The sequence below is a fragment of the Cebus imitator genome, unplaced genomic scaffold (genome assembly GCF_001604975.1).
Source record: "Cebus imitator isolate Cc_AM_T3 unplaced genomic scaffold, Cebus_imitator-1.0 Scaffold21, whole genome shotgun sequence".
Lineage (NCBI taxonomy): Eukaryota > Metazoa > Chordata > Mammalia > Primates > Cebidae > Cebus > Cebus imitator.
In genome coordinates this window covers 6,584,932-6,602,026 of record NW_016107336.1, presented here as the reverse complement: position 1 = coordinate 6,602,026, position 17,095 = coordinate 6,584,932, and the positions used below count along the sequence as shown (strand labels likewise).

Genomic DNA, 17,095 nt, shown 5'->3' with positions numbered 1-17,095 from the left:
ACCAATGGTCGTAGTTTATGAAATCCCCGAATATTTCACAGTGGACTCTCAACCGCTGCAAACTAGCTCTCGTCCACTACTGGTTTTGTGAGCTGTCATCTAAACTCTTCCAGTCAGTGTTTTTAACCGATCATGCTACTTCACATCAGCTCAAAACGCTGACAGGGATGAAGATATTTCCCATGAAGCCCCCTGATGCCTGGCAACTTGCTTGAGTTTACCAAATCAAAAGCGTGTCACCCATGGATGGAAGCCTCCTGGAATAATTTCTAAGTCACAGCAACATTGTTTCACTTCCAAGAAGTGTAACTTCCTTCAGTAGGTAACTCTAGAAAAGTAAAGCTGCACATGATGATCGTGTTAATATTTGGGGAGCACATTACTGGCATGCTCTTATAGCTAAAATATCCACTTCCCTAGGCCCTAGGTCAGGGTCTCTAAAATACTGGAAAAGCTATGAGATTCTTCCTTTGATAATACAGGAAGAATAACACTGATTCCATAGAAATAAGGTTTCCATATTCCCAAATCTAAATGGAACTCAATTTTGAAATTTTTGCGACTAAGATCTAAGGACAAGATTTTGATAGACTAATGATGATCACTACACTGATTAGATAGCCCTCTTCCTCTTCCCCTGGGAAAGAGCTTTCAAGAGGACACTTTCAAGAGGACAATGATTCCAATTTTATAGGTTGTCGAATTTAGCAAGAAGGAAAAAATTAGTGCCTCGGAGACCTCTAAGGCTTTTCCTAATTTCCATTTGACCCTGTCAACCCAATTGAAGAGAGAACATTTCTCCCACAAAATATTAATGACTAAAACGTTTTCCTTTGGTTGTTTGAAAATCAGTGACATTGAGAGCCTAGAGTGACATGTGATTATTGAGCGTAATTGAAACCCAGAAGGCTCAGGTTCAAAACCACTACTAGGGCACAAAGCTAATGATTATACATTTGCAGTATCCTCCTAGGAAAATAAAAAATGTTTTACCATACCCAAGGCTACCTCCTGCTGAGGGCACCTTCCAGGCCTTTGTTATGGCATTCAGGTTAAATGGATATCCACTAAGAATTCAAGCAGGCCTAGAAGAGTCATGTTTGTAAGCCTTTTCAACAAACAGCTCAGGAACTCCCAACTCTGCTACTTTGTTTGGTCTCCAGAGTATCATTTATCTATTCCCTTGACCCACAATCTCATAAGGAAATTTCATGACTTGCATGGATACCAAAGGGTTTATTGTTATCGGTATGGAAAAGGTGAGCAGTTAGACACTGGCACAAAAGCACCATCGTGTTTCTCTAGGTGATGGGAGGCACCGAGTCCAGAAGACCAGGGAACAGTCCTTTTTATCTTTATGTTGGCGATCTTTTAGAAGATAACCATTACAGTAGGATAGAGCACATGGGTGTCTGATGAATTACACAAGCCATGTGATATGCGCCGATAGACGCACAGCATACAGAAAGCAGATGGAAAAAATCCGAGTTCTGGGAGGCTCAGTGCATCAGAAGAAATTTCAAATGAGAAGGTAAGACTAGGAGAGAAACTTGGTCCAAAGTGGTCCACAGAGGCTCTAAGTGGCGGCTGAAGAAAAAGGGATTGGAAAGGCTATTTTCAGAAAGCAAAGGATGTCTTGCAAAAGACAAGAGAAATTTAAAAAGGAGGGGACTTATAAAACCAGCCTGAGAACAGATTCTCTAAAGTTAGAAGCATATCTAAGAAATTGTTTTGCAGCAAGTTTATCATTAATTTATGCCAAGGTGAAGCCAGAATATTAATATTACCCCAGTACAACTGGCGTAAACTCTTGCTTATATTTTTTCTCTTCTCTTTTATGCCAAGGTTAATGGAAGGGACAATGAGTTTTATGAAGTTATTATTGCTTTTTCAGTTCACTTACTTGAATGCTTTTTGATAGAAGTAGCTTACGGTTTCTACATTATGTCCCCAAACTGAAAATATTTTTTTTTTTTACTTCTAAGATTATTTTGTCTTTAGACTGTTTTCATATATGGAAAGAGTTGAGAAATCATCCCTAGAAACATAGGCAGAGATGACTTAAAACTTTTTGGATTTCCTCCCAACAACTCATTGAAGAATTTAAGGAGAGGATAGGGTGCTTTACAGTAGAAACACTTCTATGCTAGCATTTATGAAAGTATGATGTGGGCCAGTAGACTTGAGATCTTAATAGAAGATCCCTCAAAAAATGGTTCCACAGTTAAATGTTTAGGATATGCTGACTACTATATTATTCCTCTCGGAAATTCAAAGTACTCATTAGGACATTTGAAACTTTGAGAGGGCCTGTAATATAGAAGCATTTTTAACTTTAATCAATATGCAGACACTGTTGATCGCTCACCAAGGACAATTCTCTTCCCTGTAGAACCTTGATTTTGTTCACATAGCAATGTTCGAGCTGGGGATTTTGGTTTAACCAATCACCTATCCCAACAATTAGTTTAGGGGATGGTATGGGCTCAGTCAAGATATAGACCAATGGAACAGAACAGAGGCCTCGGAGGCAACGCCACACATCAACCACCATCTGATCTTTGACAAACCTGAGAAAAACAAGCAATGGGGAAAGGATTCCCTGTTTAATAAATGGTGTTGGAAAAACTGGCTAGCCATGTGCAGAAAGCAGAAACTGGACCCCTTCCTGACACTTTACACTAAAATTAACTCCAAATGGATTAAAGACTTCAACATAAGATCCAACACCATAAAAACCCTAGAAGAAAACCTAGGCAAAACCATTCGGGACATAGGCATATGCAAGGACTTCATGACTCACACCAAAAGCATTGGCAACAGAAGCCAAAATAGACAAATGGGACCCAATTAAACTCCAGAGCTTCTGTACAGAAGAAACAATCATTAGAGTGAACCAGCAACAAACAGGGAAAAAATTTTTGCAATCTACACATCTGACAAAGGGCTAATATCCAGAATCTACAAAGAACTAAAACAGATTTACAAGGAAAAAAAGAAAACATCCAAAGTGGGCAAAGGATATGAAGACACGTTAAGACATAGGAGGCCAAACATTAAAAAATGCTCATCATTGATTATTAGAGAAATGCAAATCAAAACCACATTGAGATACCACCTCACGCCTGTTAGAATGGCGATCATCAAATCGGGAGACAACAGATGCTGGAGGATGTGGAGAAATAGGAACACTTTTCCACAGTTGGAGTGTAAACTAGTTCAACCATTGTGAAAGAGTGTGGTGCTTCCTCAAGGACCTAGAAATAGAAATTCCATTTGACTCAGCAACCCCATTATTGGGTATATACCCAAAGGATTATAAATCTATTATAAAGACACATGCACAGGTATGCTCATAGCAGCACTGTTTACAATAGCAAAGACCTGGAACCAACCCAAATGCCCATTGATGATAAACTGGACAAGGAAAATGTGGCACATATACACCATGGAATACTATGCAGCCATAAAAAATGAGTTCATTTCCTTTGTAGGGACATGAATCTGGAAACCATTCTCAAACTGACAAGAACAGAAAAATCAAACTGCATGTTTTCACTCGTAGGTGGATGTTGAACAATGAGAACACAGGGACACAGGGAGGAGTGTATCACGAAATGGGATCTGTTGGTGGGGGCAAGGGAGGGATAACATGGGGAGAAATGCTATGTAGGTGATGGGGGATTGGAGGCAGGAAACAGTGCCATGTGTGTACCCTATGCAACAATCCTTCATGATCTGCACACGTACCCCACAATCTAAAAGAGGTTTAATGGACTTAGTTCCGTATGTCATGGAATCATGGCAGAAGGTGAAGGAGGAGCAAAGGCATGTCTTACATGGCAGCAGGCAAGAGACTGTGCAGGGGAACTGCCCTCTGTAAAACAATCTGATCCTGTGAGACTTATTCACTATCAGGAAAACAGGATGAGAAAGCCAACCCTATGATTCAATTACCTCCTACTGGGTCCCTGCCATGACCCACAGGGATTAAAGGGAGCTACAATTCAAGATGCCATCTGAGTGAGGACACAGCCAAATGGTATCAGTGGGCTTTACACAGTTACTGTAGCAGGAACATTAGCCCAACACAAAACCCAGATCGACGTGGTTAGCAAAGAGCAGACTTAAATAACTCAGCTTTGTTTTAGAATGCTTTTCCCCTAGGAGCAGCTTTAGCCAGTTTGACAGAAGCATTTTAAAATTATACTATGGGTAATACAAGCAAGTTTTGTATAGACGTAATCTGTTAGGGAAGGGTTTTGCCAATTTTGTTGTACATCTTTACGTGCATGAGGAAATGGAGGCAGGCTTGGGGAGACTTAGGAATTGGCCTAGACTCACAAAGTTATTTAGCTGTACAGTTAGAATCTTGTAAAGTCATTCCCAAAATTTCTGGAGAAAGCTTTCTTCATAGCCTCAGTTCAGGCCGAAATAACGCAAGCTTTTGAGTTACCGGATTGCCAGTACATTTGGGCCTGAAAAGGTGGGAAAAAGGATGGTTCACAAAGCTTTTCTCCCAATAGGTAGAAAGTACGTTTGTTTTATGTTTTACATTTAATTTTTTCAAAAATTGCACAAGTAACCTCACCTGAAACTTTGAAAAGGGATATAAGAATGGATAGCCCCCCCACCCCAAGTATCCTTCCACACTGTTTATATATATACATGTGGAGATTGTTTAAAAATTGAATGATTATCCCTATTTCTCAGCACCTCACTTTTATCTCATCCTGTGCTTTAAGTAGATATAATTGATTCGTTTTAACAGCTACATCATATTACATTGTGTTACTATAGTACATTGTCAGTAATTTGAATAATCTAGTGATTTTGTATGAATACTTACGTACTCACAGTACAGAGCTTTAGATCTAACAGCATCTATGTGTGTATATATGTTTATATATACACACACTATATCCTTGGTATTAATTTTTCTGCGTAGACCTGTATTTCAAAACTGGTTTTAAGAAGATGAGTATTCATTTTGAAAGGTTTGTAGCAGCTTTCTACCATATTCTCACCAGCACTGGATGTCGTCACTCTAAAATTTGTTTCTGGTATCATTGGGGAACACGGTTAATACATGCATACTTCATTTTACGTGCTTAATATTTTCCAGATACTGTGTTTTGGGGGTTCTTACAAATTCAGAGCTTATGGTAATCCTTCCTGGAGCAAGCCTATCAGTGCCACTTTCCCAACAGCATGTGCTCACTTCATGTCTGTCACATTTTGGTAATTCTAATAAAAATGAGTCAGCAGTTCTTTGATATTACCATTGTAATTGTTCTGGGGCTCAAAATGCGCCCACACAAGCTGGCAAACTTAAATGTGTGTTCTTACTGCTGTCCAACTGGCCGTTCCCTCCATCTCTTCAGGCTTTTCAGTTTTCAGAGACACCATAACATCAAAATTATCCCAATGAATAACTCTACAATGGCCTCTAAGTGTTCAAATGAAAGGAAGAGTCATGTCTGTCGCTTCAAATAAACTAGAAATGGTTAAGCTCAGTGAGGATGGCATGCCAAAAACCAAGATAAAGTTAGGCTACTTGTGCCAAACAGCCAAATTATAAATGCAAAGGAAAAGTTCTCGAAGGAAATTAGAGGTTCTACTTCAGTGAACACATGAAGAAAGCCAACCAACCTTATTGCTGACATGAAGGTTTTAGAGTTCTGGTTAGAAGATCCAACTAGCCATGACATTGCCTTAAGCCAAAGCCTAATCTAGAGCAAGGCCCTAACTCTCTCCAATTCTACGAAGGCTGAGAGGCGAGGAAGATGCATAAAGTTGGAAGCTAGCAGAGGTTGGTTCATGAGATTTGAGAAGTTGTCTCCATAACATGAAAGTACAAGGTGACCCAGCAAATGCTGGAGAAACTGCAGCAAATTATCCAAAAGATCTAAGATCATTGAAGAATGGGTACATCCAACGGGTTTTTAATATTGGCAAATCAGCCATATTGGAAGAACATGCCATCTAGGAGTTTTTCAATGGCCAGAGGGAAGTCAATGCCTGTCTTCAAAGCTTCAAAGACAGGCTGAATCTGTTGTTAGCAACTAGTGCTTCTGGTGCTTTAGGTGGAAGTCAATTCTTACCTACCATTCTGAAAATTCTAAGACGCTTCAGATTTATGCTAAACTTACTCTGCCTTTGCTCTAAGTGGAAGCACAAAGCCTGTGACGGCACATCTCTTTACAGCATGGTTCACTGAATATTTGAAGCCCACTGTTGAGACTTAAGAGTGCTCAGAAAAAGTTTCTTTTCAAAATATTACTGCTCATTGACAATGCAGATAGTCACCCAAGAGCTCTGATGGAGATGCACAAGGAGATTAATGTTTCCATGCTTGCTAACACAGCGTTTTACAGCCCATGGATCAAGGAGTCATTTTGACTTTCAGATCTTAAATACATTCTGTAAGGCTACAGCTGTGTCAAGTGATTCCTGTGATGGATCTGAGAAAAGTAAATGGAAAACTTTCTGGAAAGGGTTTACCCTTTAAGACACCTTTGAAAAACTGATGATTTGCAGGTGGTCACAATACCAACATTAATGGAATATGGAAGAGGTTAATTCCAACTCATGGTTGACTTGGAGGGGTACAAGACTTCAGGGAAGGATGTCACTGAAGATGGTGAAAACAGCAAGAGAACTAGAATTAGAAGTGAAGCTTCAAGATGTGAGTGAATTGCTGCAGTCTCACGATCAAATGAATGGATGAGGAGCTGCTTCCTATGGGTGAGCAAAGTGGTTTCGCAAGAAATCTGAGGATATTGTGAATGTTGAAAAGAAACGATAGAGTATTACATAAACTTCATTGGCAAAGTAGCAGCAGGATTTGAAAGGATCGACTCCAATGTTGAAAGAAGTTCTGTTATGGGTAAAATGCTTTCACATAGCATTGCCTGCTACAGAGAAATCTTTTGTGAAAGAAAAGTCAAGCAGTGTGGCAAAGTTCACTGTTGTATTTTTCAACTGTCACAGCCACCTCAACCTTCAGCACTTTGATCAATCAGCAACCATCAACATCAAGTCAAGACCTTCCAGCAGCAAACACATTACAACTGACATCTCAGATAATCCTTAGCACTTTTTAAGCAATGAGTTTTAATCACAGCATGGGCATTGTGTTTTAGATATGCCATTGCCTACTCAATAGACTGCAGTATACTGTAAGTACAACCTTTATATACACTGAGGAAACCAAGTTGTGTGACTCCCTTTCCTGCAACATTCACTTTACTATGGTGTTCTGGAACTGAACCTAGAATACCCCCCAAGGCATGCCCGTATCGTTTTAATTTGCACTTCGATTGTCACCGATTTTGAACACCTTTTCTAGTGTGTATTGAGCAATGGAATGGTTTATGAAAACTAGGCAGTGTGATAAAAGGTTTAAGAATTGTATAGCTACATAACATCTTCTGAAAAGGTGTTCAGAGAATGGCGTATATAGAACATTCAATACTGTGAGCATGTGTGCCAGTGTATGCTCACATTGCTCAGAGATTCCCCTATTACTAGTTTATAATAAAATTGTCAATATTTCAAAGATAACTATATACAAATGTCAATACTTAACCTAAAAGCTATATTAAATGTGGAAAAAACATCTTACAAACTAGTGTATTCCATATTCACATTATAGAATGGCCATCCTAAAATGCTGTAATGAATTTAGTTTTTATAGTCGGTATTTTTTGTAAATTTTTACAAACACCATTTCAAATGGGAAAAGATTAGTTTTACAGGTAAGAGATTTGAGGTCCAAAAGAAACATGGTTTCATCTTTAAATATTTGTTGACTACGATTTAGTGACAATCATAATTCCACTACTATAGTTTTCAAAGGCAGTCCTTACATTCGGTGTGTTTTTGGTTTTTACGTTCAAGAATCACAATAAATGCTCTGACAAATACATTTCTGTCAGCGTCTCATTTCCTTAGATTCCTAGATTTGAAATACTGGGTAAACTTGTCAATAAAGACTTGTGAATCACTAGTTTAAGGCCAACCATTCAGACTTTCATACAGACAAAAGCCAAGCCTAGAAGAGACAATTCAGTGTTATCGTGTAGAACTCCATGTTCAATGTTATTTTAGTCTTTTGTCTCATATTCCATGTCTATATTCTTAGGTGTGAATTCTCCTTACCCCAACATTCACATTGACTTTATATTCTATCAATGGCTACAGCTCACTATTTTCCCCTTCATTCAAGCTATGTTTCATCGTATTTAAGTTTTGGGGTACATATGCAGGACGTGCAGTTTATATAGGTAAAGATGTGCCATGGTGGTTTGCTGAACCTCTCAACCCATCACCTAGGTAATTAAGCCCTGCATGCATTAGCTCTTTTCTCCAATGCTCTTCCCTCATCCTCCCGACAGGCTCAAGTACATGTCCACGTGTTGTCCTTGTTCAGCTTCCACTTTTAAGTGAGAACATGCAGCATTTGGTTTTCTGGTCCTGGGTTTGCTGAGGATCATCAGCCCACTTATATTTTTACCGTGGTACTCTATCAGCCCCCCTTTCCTCTATGCTGGCCTAAGATTACATTGATCTTCCTTGATCTTAATATACTTTCCTCTGAACCAGCTATTTGAAGTATCTATGTTAGATCCCCCATTTAGAAAATGAGTCTAAGACCTACATGTTCACAGATCTATCCAACCTGCTTTGTTTGGCTTTTCACATCGGGTTAAAGTCTGTCACATGCTAACATGTGACAGATCTCATCGAAAAGATGCATCTTTTTACTCGGGCCAAGGAAATTACATTAGGTTTGGAATATTTATCCATAGCTCTGCCTATACCTTGGACTATTACCTGTATCTTTCTTATATCCAAGCCCTGTCTCTGAATCAGTTTTGTCATACATCGTGTTCATGACGTTTTTACACTGTAGATTACAAATATTGTGACTTTTAATTTTAGGTACCTAGTAGATGAAATCAAGAAGAGAGAAGGATTCAAGTTACTGATGGAAGTAAGTGACTGCATAACTGCTTGTGATGTTGTCGGTTAATGGTGATGGTGTTAATTTATGTTTACAATACAAAAAAAACAATGAAATATAAGTCATTAGCTTAATTCATAGAGTCCATTATGTTACTCTATTGAGTACTTTTCCTTTGTTGGATTCAGAGAATATACTTGCCTTTAAGTATTGAAAATTAAAATGCTCAATAATTACCAAGGATAATATTGAATAAATTATAACCTCTATCTTGATATAAATTGCATAGTGATTGTAGAATTCATCTGTGATGTAGTGGCTGCCTGCATGTAAAAAAAAAAAAAAAATCAAGTGAATGTACAGTACTGCATATAGTTCTTTATAAAATGAGCATATTAGCTTTGTAGCAACAGGAAAATAAGTTTCATTGATGTTGGATTATGTGTAAGAAATGAGGTTGTCACGAAGATATTTTTTCTAAAATGTTTAGAATATAAAGATGTGCAATTCTGGTTTTTAAGAAATAAAATGCAAGGTTATCTTAGATTTTGCTATAGTTTATGTTAATTGCTATAATACATAAACGAGATTATATCTAGGAGCCTTTTACTATATGTAAGAAATCTAACCAGCCTGACCAACATGGTGAAACCCCCTCTCTACTAAAAATATAAACATTAGCTGGGTGTGGTGGCACATGCTTGTAATCCCAGCTACTCAGGAGGCGGGAGGCAGAGGTTACAGTGAGCCAAGAGCACATCATTGCACTCCAGCCTCAGAGACAGGGCGAGACTCCATTTACAAAAAGGGAAAGAAAAATCTAGCTGGCTGGGCACGGTGGTTCACGCCTAGCACTTAGGAATACCAAGGGCAATCATGAGGTCAAAAGTTCAAGACTAGCCTGACCAACATGGCGAAACCCTGTCTCTACTAAAAACACAAAAAGTAGCCAGGCATGGTGGCACATGCTTGCAATCCCAGATAGGAGGCCAAGGCGGGAGAATTGCTTGAAGCTGGGAGGCAGAGGTTGCAGTGAGCCAAGATCGTGCCATCACACTCCAGCCTGGGCAACAAGAGTGAAACACTGTCTCAGAGTAAAAAAAAAAATCTAATTTTTCCTATTTATTCAATAAGATGCATTAAACAGTTACTATGTGCCAGGCATGGTTCTAGGCACAGGAGATAGAAAACAGGAAAGGTCCCCGATTATTTCATGATGCTTACATTGGAGTGGAAAGTGAAAGGCACTAAATAAGCAAATTTTAAAAAATCTCAGGTCGTGAGAAGTCTTAAGAAAATAAGACATGTTCATGAGAGTCTAGTATACAAATAACTAGATAGGATTATAGACATGGCAAGTACTCTATTGGGGGGAAAAAGGTAAAATGCTGACATGGGGATGATTGCTTATTTGGTTTGGGTAATCTGGGTAGGGGATTTTAAGGTTATCTTTGAGCCAAGACCTGAATAAAGATAAACAGCAAGCCATGCAGATGTTTGAGAATTAGTCAACTGCAAGGCTTAAAGCTGAAAAGAGTTCTGTGTGTTTGAGTAGCCGAAAAATGTTGTATCAAAGGAGAATGTGCAGCAGTGGATGGGATTGGAGAGGTGGGCAGAGACCAGATCAGGTGGTGGCCAGGTAGGTCAAGGTAAGACCTTTAGCCTTTATTCCAAATGTTGTCAATGGAGGTGTTTTAAGACAGGGGTCTGACTTACATTTGAAAAGGCTATTCTTAGTGTCATAAGAGGAATGTGGCAAAAGTGGTAAAGATGAAAACAAGACTAACTGGGAAACATTTTAGTAGCCAAGGTGAAGTATGACAGTCCTTAGGGAAGACTGGGAAATACTTTCTAGAGGATCTAGACCATGGATCCCACTACTATCTACAAAGGAGGCATCAGATTAGAAAGTTCCAGAACGCTAAAGATACGGAAGATCTTGCATGCATACCAAGATAATTCATAAACAACTTTCTCATAGTACTAAAAAGGACAAATTTAGAGCTTGAGCAGTTCTACAGAACCACTTGGTTTCTTCCAGACTAGTGCCTGAATGAGAAAGAGGGAGAAGCGATCTCTTTAGGTTCAAAGAGACTGAAGAGTCGTGACCACCAAATAAAACATAGACCTTGTTGGCTTCTTCAAACTGGGATTCCAACTGTAAAAATTCTTGTAACAGTTGAATTTTATATATGAACTGGCTATTAGATGGTGTCAAGGAATTGTCATTTATGAGGCATAATGGCATTATAACTATGTAAGAAAATTTCTAAAGTTCTTAGAGGTGCATACCTAAGCATGTTATATATTTGACTTGAATCGAGTTTGATCATTTTCTTGGGTTTGAATTTCCTCTTCTCAAATTTGCGTTGTTTTCTCTCTGGTGATGGGAGCTATAGTGCTTATGAGAAGTCCTGTATGCCTTGGAAGTGCACTTTTTCTTTTGATAGAGCTGAGAAAGTGATAAGCCGATTTTTTTTTTTTTAAAAACAAAAAACTTAAAAAAAAACCCCACAAACCATTCTTCTTAAAGGCTTAGAAAAGAAACCACTTATCATTAGGAAATTACACTAACATCCTTGCAGTGAAAACTAGGTGGGATTTAATTATTAGTCAGCCTTCTGCCCCTGGATTCTTCCTGTAGGAGCCAGTTGACCCAAAAGCAGTGAAGGTGGCTTCCTAAATGGTCTTCCAGAATTCCTGCTATAAGGATTTTTGTATGATCTGCATTTGTCTCTTCATTATGCCAAAAAATAAAGCTGAATTAGACCTTGAATTTCACAAGTATTAAGTTGATAGTCTCTTTGCTAATATATACACATGCATGTCTATGTACGTACATGTGTATATTTGAGAGAGTATGTTGTGTCACTGTAACAGTAAGGAGAAAGAACACTGGAAATCATAAATGAACATAATACACAGTACTTGAACATTTTTCTTCAAGAGCAAAAATACATTTCTTGAAGATTGAAAGTTATTTCAAATGAATTCTGTATTATTCATAGGCCCCTGAAAAATCATCTTTGTGTTGAATCTAAATATTGTTTTTCTCCAAGAATGAATATACCTCTAGGAAAACACGTGAATGATAGGAGAGTCCTAATTTTTTTTCTCAAGGTCTACACTAGGAATATTTCATAAACCAAGTTATAGAAATCTTCAAGGACATAGGTTTCCTGCATTGGGCAGGAATTCATCTTAACAGGTGGTCAACCTCTGCTTGACTACTTCCTATTTGCAGAATTCACTAGTTCCTTTTCCAGATGGCTCCAATCTTGTTCTAATAGTGAAACTCATTAATATTAAGCACATTGTGATTTTTCTTACATTCTTGTTTTATTAGATCACAACTACCTCCTAATTGCTAAATCCAATGCACATTCATCTTCATCTTGCTGAATTTCTGTAGCACTGTATGTTATCCACACACTCCATCCCTCGACAGTCTGTCTTTGATTTCCTTTCCGGGTTTCTCCATGTGACTTGTTCTTTTCAGTTTCCACGTAAGGGTCTTTTCACCAGGGCACCCCTTTAACTATTGTATACTTTGTCTTTGACATTTTTTCCCACTTAGTCTCCCTGAAAAGTCTTCACATCATCCAGAGAGTTATCAATCGCCTCTATGTCTTCATCCTTGACTTAGCTCCTTATCTCTAGGCCTTTGTATATACATATATCCCAAGATTTTCAACCTGGACTCCAGACACCTCAAATTCAACATTTCTAAAACTGTAGTGTAGCTTTTCTTCTTACCAAATTTCTGCATTCTTCTTTTGGTAATTAGAGCTATGGTCCACCCAAGCAGATGTCTTGATGTTGTTTTACTATCTCTTCCTTTTCTCCCCCTTAATCTTGAATGCTTAGTCTTCTCTACTTCCTAATCCGCTACCTTAATTCAAGATCTCATCTTCAGGTTGGTACTGTATTGGTACAGTTTAACTTGTGTCACACTTCTAAGTCTGAGGTCCCTCCAGCCTATCCTCTGCAGTGCTACTAGAGTAGCTTTTTGAAAATGAAATCTAGAATGGTGAAACTCCAGTGACTCCATGTTCCTCTAGAATCAAGCCCACATTTCCAAGCCTGGCATGTGACAAGTTCATGAGATGACTCCCATCTTCATTGCTAGCTTTACCTCTTCAGTACACCCTGTCCTCTATTCGTTCCAAGTTCAGAAGTGTTAGTCATTTTCTTCTCCCAATACCTAGTCCAATATCTATAAACACAGAAAACTTTAAGCTGAACAGTTTGGTTGCCCACCCCCCACCCCTTGGACATTTCTTAATGTTTCCCTTCATATATAGTACCAAAAAATTAAGTGATATACCTCACTAGTATACATTTTAATGGGGCTACTCATCCACTTTAAAAGACATCTCTGGCTACCCATACAGCTCCAAATAGTCACTAACCCACTACAGTGCTTGCTGTGTGCTAAACACATTAAGTTTTGAAAATACATTTTATCTTTCATTGTCAGACCAACCCTGTGGGGCAATGTCTTCTACATCTTAGCGTTTAGGAAGAAACAGTTTGATACTCGTCCCAAAGATCTGATGAAGTTGAAATTCAAAGCCACATCCTTGTGACTCCCAAACTTGGGCTTTTTCTGCTACCCAGTGTTGCCTTTGAAATTTTTCAATAATCTAATGTTTAACACCTATAAGCTTGAAGTCAATTAAAATTCACCATGCCAGCTTTTCCTTCAGTCTATATTTGCATGATTAACTGTGTTGGACTCTATTAAAATGCATAGCGCTAGCTTAGTTTTGTTACTATTACTCTGATCTAATGACATAAGCAAAAGAAATTTTTGATGTAACTCAGGTTTTAGACAGTGTGAGCTGCTACCTCTTAGACTATTTGGGAAAGAAATTAGTGGTCCCTAAGAATTTGCTAATTCTTCCTGAAATAGAGCTTTAGAATTTTATCTGTTTGAAAACCAGTATAGAATCTATTCAACTCTTTAATGGCACGTTACTCCTTTGTCATGAATTTTTAAAGATTATGACAATGCACTTGCTGCTACAGGGTTTTTCTACCCTTCACTAGACACTTGGACTCCTGTAATGCCTTCCTTGTTTTGTGGACTTTAGACAACAGACTATGTTCTCAGGATATCCAAGTCAGACTTTCATATATGTAGGCAATTAAAATTAATGTATAAACAGTTTCCTCTGAAAATACTCATTAGTACTTTGAATTCTCTTGATATGTAAAATTGGAGCTATAGAGGCAAAGAGACAGGAAACGTGTGTGAAAATTCGAAAACATGCTTTTTTCAACTCTTAATTTTGGCAGTGACCAAAGTGAAGATATTCTAAATGAAGCATCAAATTTCTTCCAATGAAACGAAGTGTCAGAAGGGCTGCGTAAGCTTTCAAATGTTGTAGCACTGAAGCCATTCCTTTCTGAAGTGTTTGGGCAAAAGTAGATCTAAGTCCTAACTTGTAAAATAGAGCCTAAAACAGCAGATAAAACAGCATCTACTCTTATAATGTTCCTATGCAAATGAAAGGGAATAACAAACTTGATGTTAGGAGTCCATTCAGAAGACAAGGACTGCATGGTAATTTGAAGTGGGGAAGTGTAATATCAAGTATTATTAACAAGGGATTGAAATAATGCAGGATTGCCTCAGAATGAAAACCCTAATACACAGCAGCAGCAGATAGAGCAGCCATCACTCCTGGAACTGAAATAGAACGCCCAAGCAGCCATGCCTTCCCAGGGCTGAGGTCTAGACCGCTTCAGGGTATAACCCTTGGCTCAAAGAATAGCAGAAAAGTATAGTGAGGTGTTGCATTGGCGATACTCACTAGAAATCTAGTCTGGAGTGCTGAGCTGAGGGAAGCCAACCCGCAGGGTCATACAACTTGGAAATCGCTGCAAGCTAGCCAGGAGTGCCAGAAGTCATCCAGTGCAAGGTGTCTAACATTTCTATGAAACTATCGGAGGGGAATATGCCAGGAAAAGCCATTTATGGGACCTCCACTTGCTGCCCAACTGTGATGTCACCTGAAAGGGGTGTGCTGGGGGAAGCTGCTGGGGTTGGCAGCTGGGGGGTCTGCTTATGCTTCACCAGTGCTCAAGATAGTAGGAAACCCATGAGGTAGGCATACCACACCAGAAAGACATTCCCTCCTTCACTATCCCTCCCACACCCTCTGCTGACCAAGTCTAAGACCGCACTAGATGTCAAAAGAACGATTGGCAGAGTCCACCTACATTATTTTAGGACACCCAAGAAGGGTAGATTGTAGCTGAGAGGCAATAAATTGATAACCGACATACCACAATCTAGTGACAGATAATTACTGTATTTTTCTTCTATTTTGTCAGGTATAGTTACTTCATTTGAAAAAAGTGTTCACATTAAGTGGCTGAAGAATTTGCAAGTTCAGTACAGTCTATCCTAGAGAATCAATTAGGTTGGTGCAAAAGTAATTGCATTTTTGCCATTACTTTCAATAAATCAAACCCAAGTATAAATTGTGCAGATTTGTAAGAAGGATCGTCATCTTATGTTTGCAAAAATTGAGTTGATTACAGTATTTTTAACTACTTGAAGATTGGTAGCTCTTTTCTTGTCAATTCCGATAAGAATGTTAATTTCAGAGATGAAAGGATAAGATCAAGAACTTACCTCATTGAACTGGAAATGTTTCTGGGCATTCGCTTATGATTTAAAAAGCACTAAAATCACAACTATCACCAGTTTTGATTTTAAGAGAAGAAAGTTCTTTCCTCTATGAAATACTTGGAAGCTATATACTGGAGCCTAATTCCGACAGTTGAGAACTGTTATAACATCGGGTTATTACAAACTGTTTACAGCAGAAAATGAGTATCAGTTCAAATACCGTCAGTGTGAGGTGTCAAATAGAGGAAGGTGGGTATGACTCAGTTTATCCTGAATACAATTCTATGTCTAATTTGTGAACTTCCAACATAATGTCTCAAATCTAGTCACTGAGTACAAGCCTTTTGGTCATAGCACTGTTTTTGTCGAGTGAGGGCAAAGACTTGTCTGTGTGACAAAGGCTGGGCTAAAGCCTGTTAGAATGCGATCCCATGTTTAAGCAAATCATGTCCGATAGAAAAACAGATTGGCAGGCAAGATGACTGGGTTATGGTCTCAGTGTAGATGAGTCTCTCATACAACACTTCCCACTTCAGAATCACTTGACATACTTCATAAAATGCCAATTCTTTAACTTTCTCTAGGATGGACTTAGACACGGGATGTTCTGAACACAAACTCAGAATCTACATTTTGAATAGGTCTCCTAGCTAATTTACTGAAATTTGAGAGCCAAGAGTCAAGATGATGTTCTTCCAGAAGCAGTGTTGGCTAGGGTCGTAGTGCTGGGTAGTGAAACCCAGCATGTCACCCTACTATCAAGTCACAGGTAATCAGGGCTTTTCCAATCATCAGGTATAGGGACCAATTTTGGCTGCCTCAAGTTATTGGAAGCCTGTATTGCCATAGCAAATAACTTAAGGATCAGTGCTGGACAGAGGATCCGGGCCTCTGAGCATATGTATAAGCAGGCACTCACTGATGATCAGAGCTGGGTTGAGTCTGCTTCAGACTTTACCATTTTCCTGATCTTTGCACTTTGTCAAGATGCAAGTGCACACTATGGAGAGAAGTTTAATAGGATGTTATCAGAAGTAAGGCAGAAGGGATTGTTACTCCCAGATTCTGGTTTGTCAGTTTTACACACATGGTAACTCAAAGAAACAAGCTAAGGGTTTTAGAAGTATTTAATTGCATTCCAAGATAAATCGTAGGATAACAAGTATTAAAATTTGTCTAATTCTAGCCTGAATATGCCAACATTTGCTTTTGGTACATTCCACCGAGCCTCAGAGAGATGAAAGAAGGACCCGAGTTCTGGGCAAAACTTAATTTGGTAAGTAAATGCAGTTTTCTTTTTGATGCATTTGATTCCGTGCACATCAGCTATTGATCCTGTAAATAACTCTGGGCTTGCTAGGCCTTATCTGGAGAAGTATCTTCTATAGTTCTTTAAAAATGACAGGCCAAACAGTTGTAGACATTGATTCATTAAACGTAAACATGGTTGACACATACACTCAGAACAATTGTAAGATTATGTA

General features: G+C 38.6%; 1 protein-coding gene across 1 annotated transcript in view; it reads left to right on the top strand.

Moving 5' to 3' along the window:
- The window catches only part of GADL1 (glutamate decarboxylase like 1), a 158,741-nt gene that overhangs the window by 91,971 nt on the left and 49,675 nt on the right, over positions 1 to 17,095 (top strand). The window contains exons 13-14 of the mRNA XM_017521671.2: positions 8,947 to 8,998; positions 16,798 to 16,887. Coding sequence (XP_017377160.1) covers positions 8,947 to 8,998; positions 16,798 to 16,887 — 142 coding nt within the window. The remainder of the gene's footprint in view (positions 1 to 8,946; positions 8,999 to 16,797; positions 16,888 to 17,095) is intronic.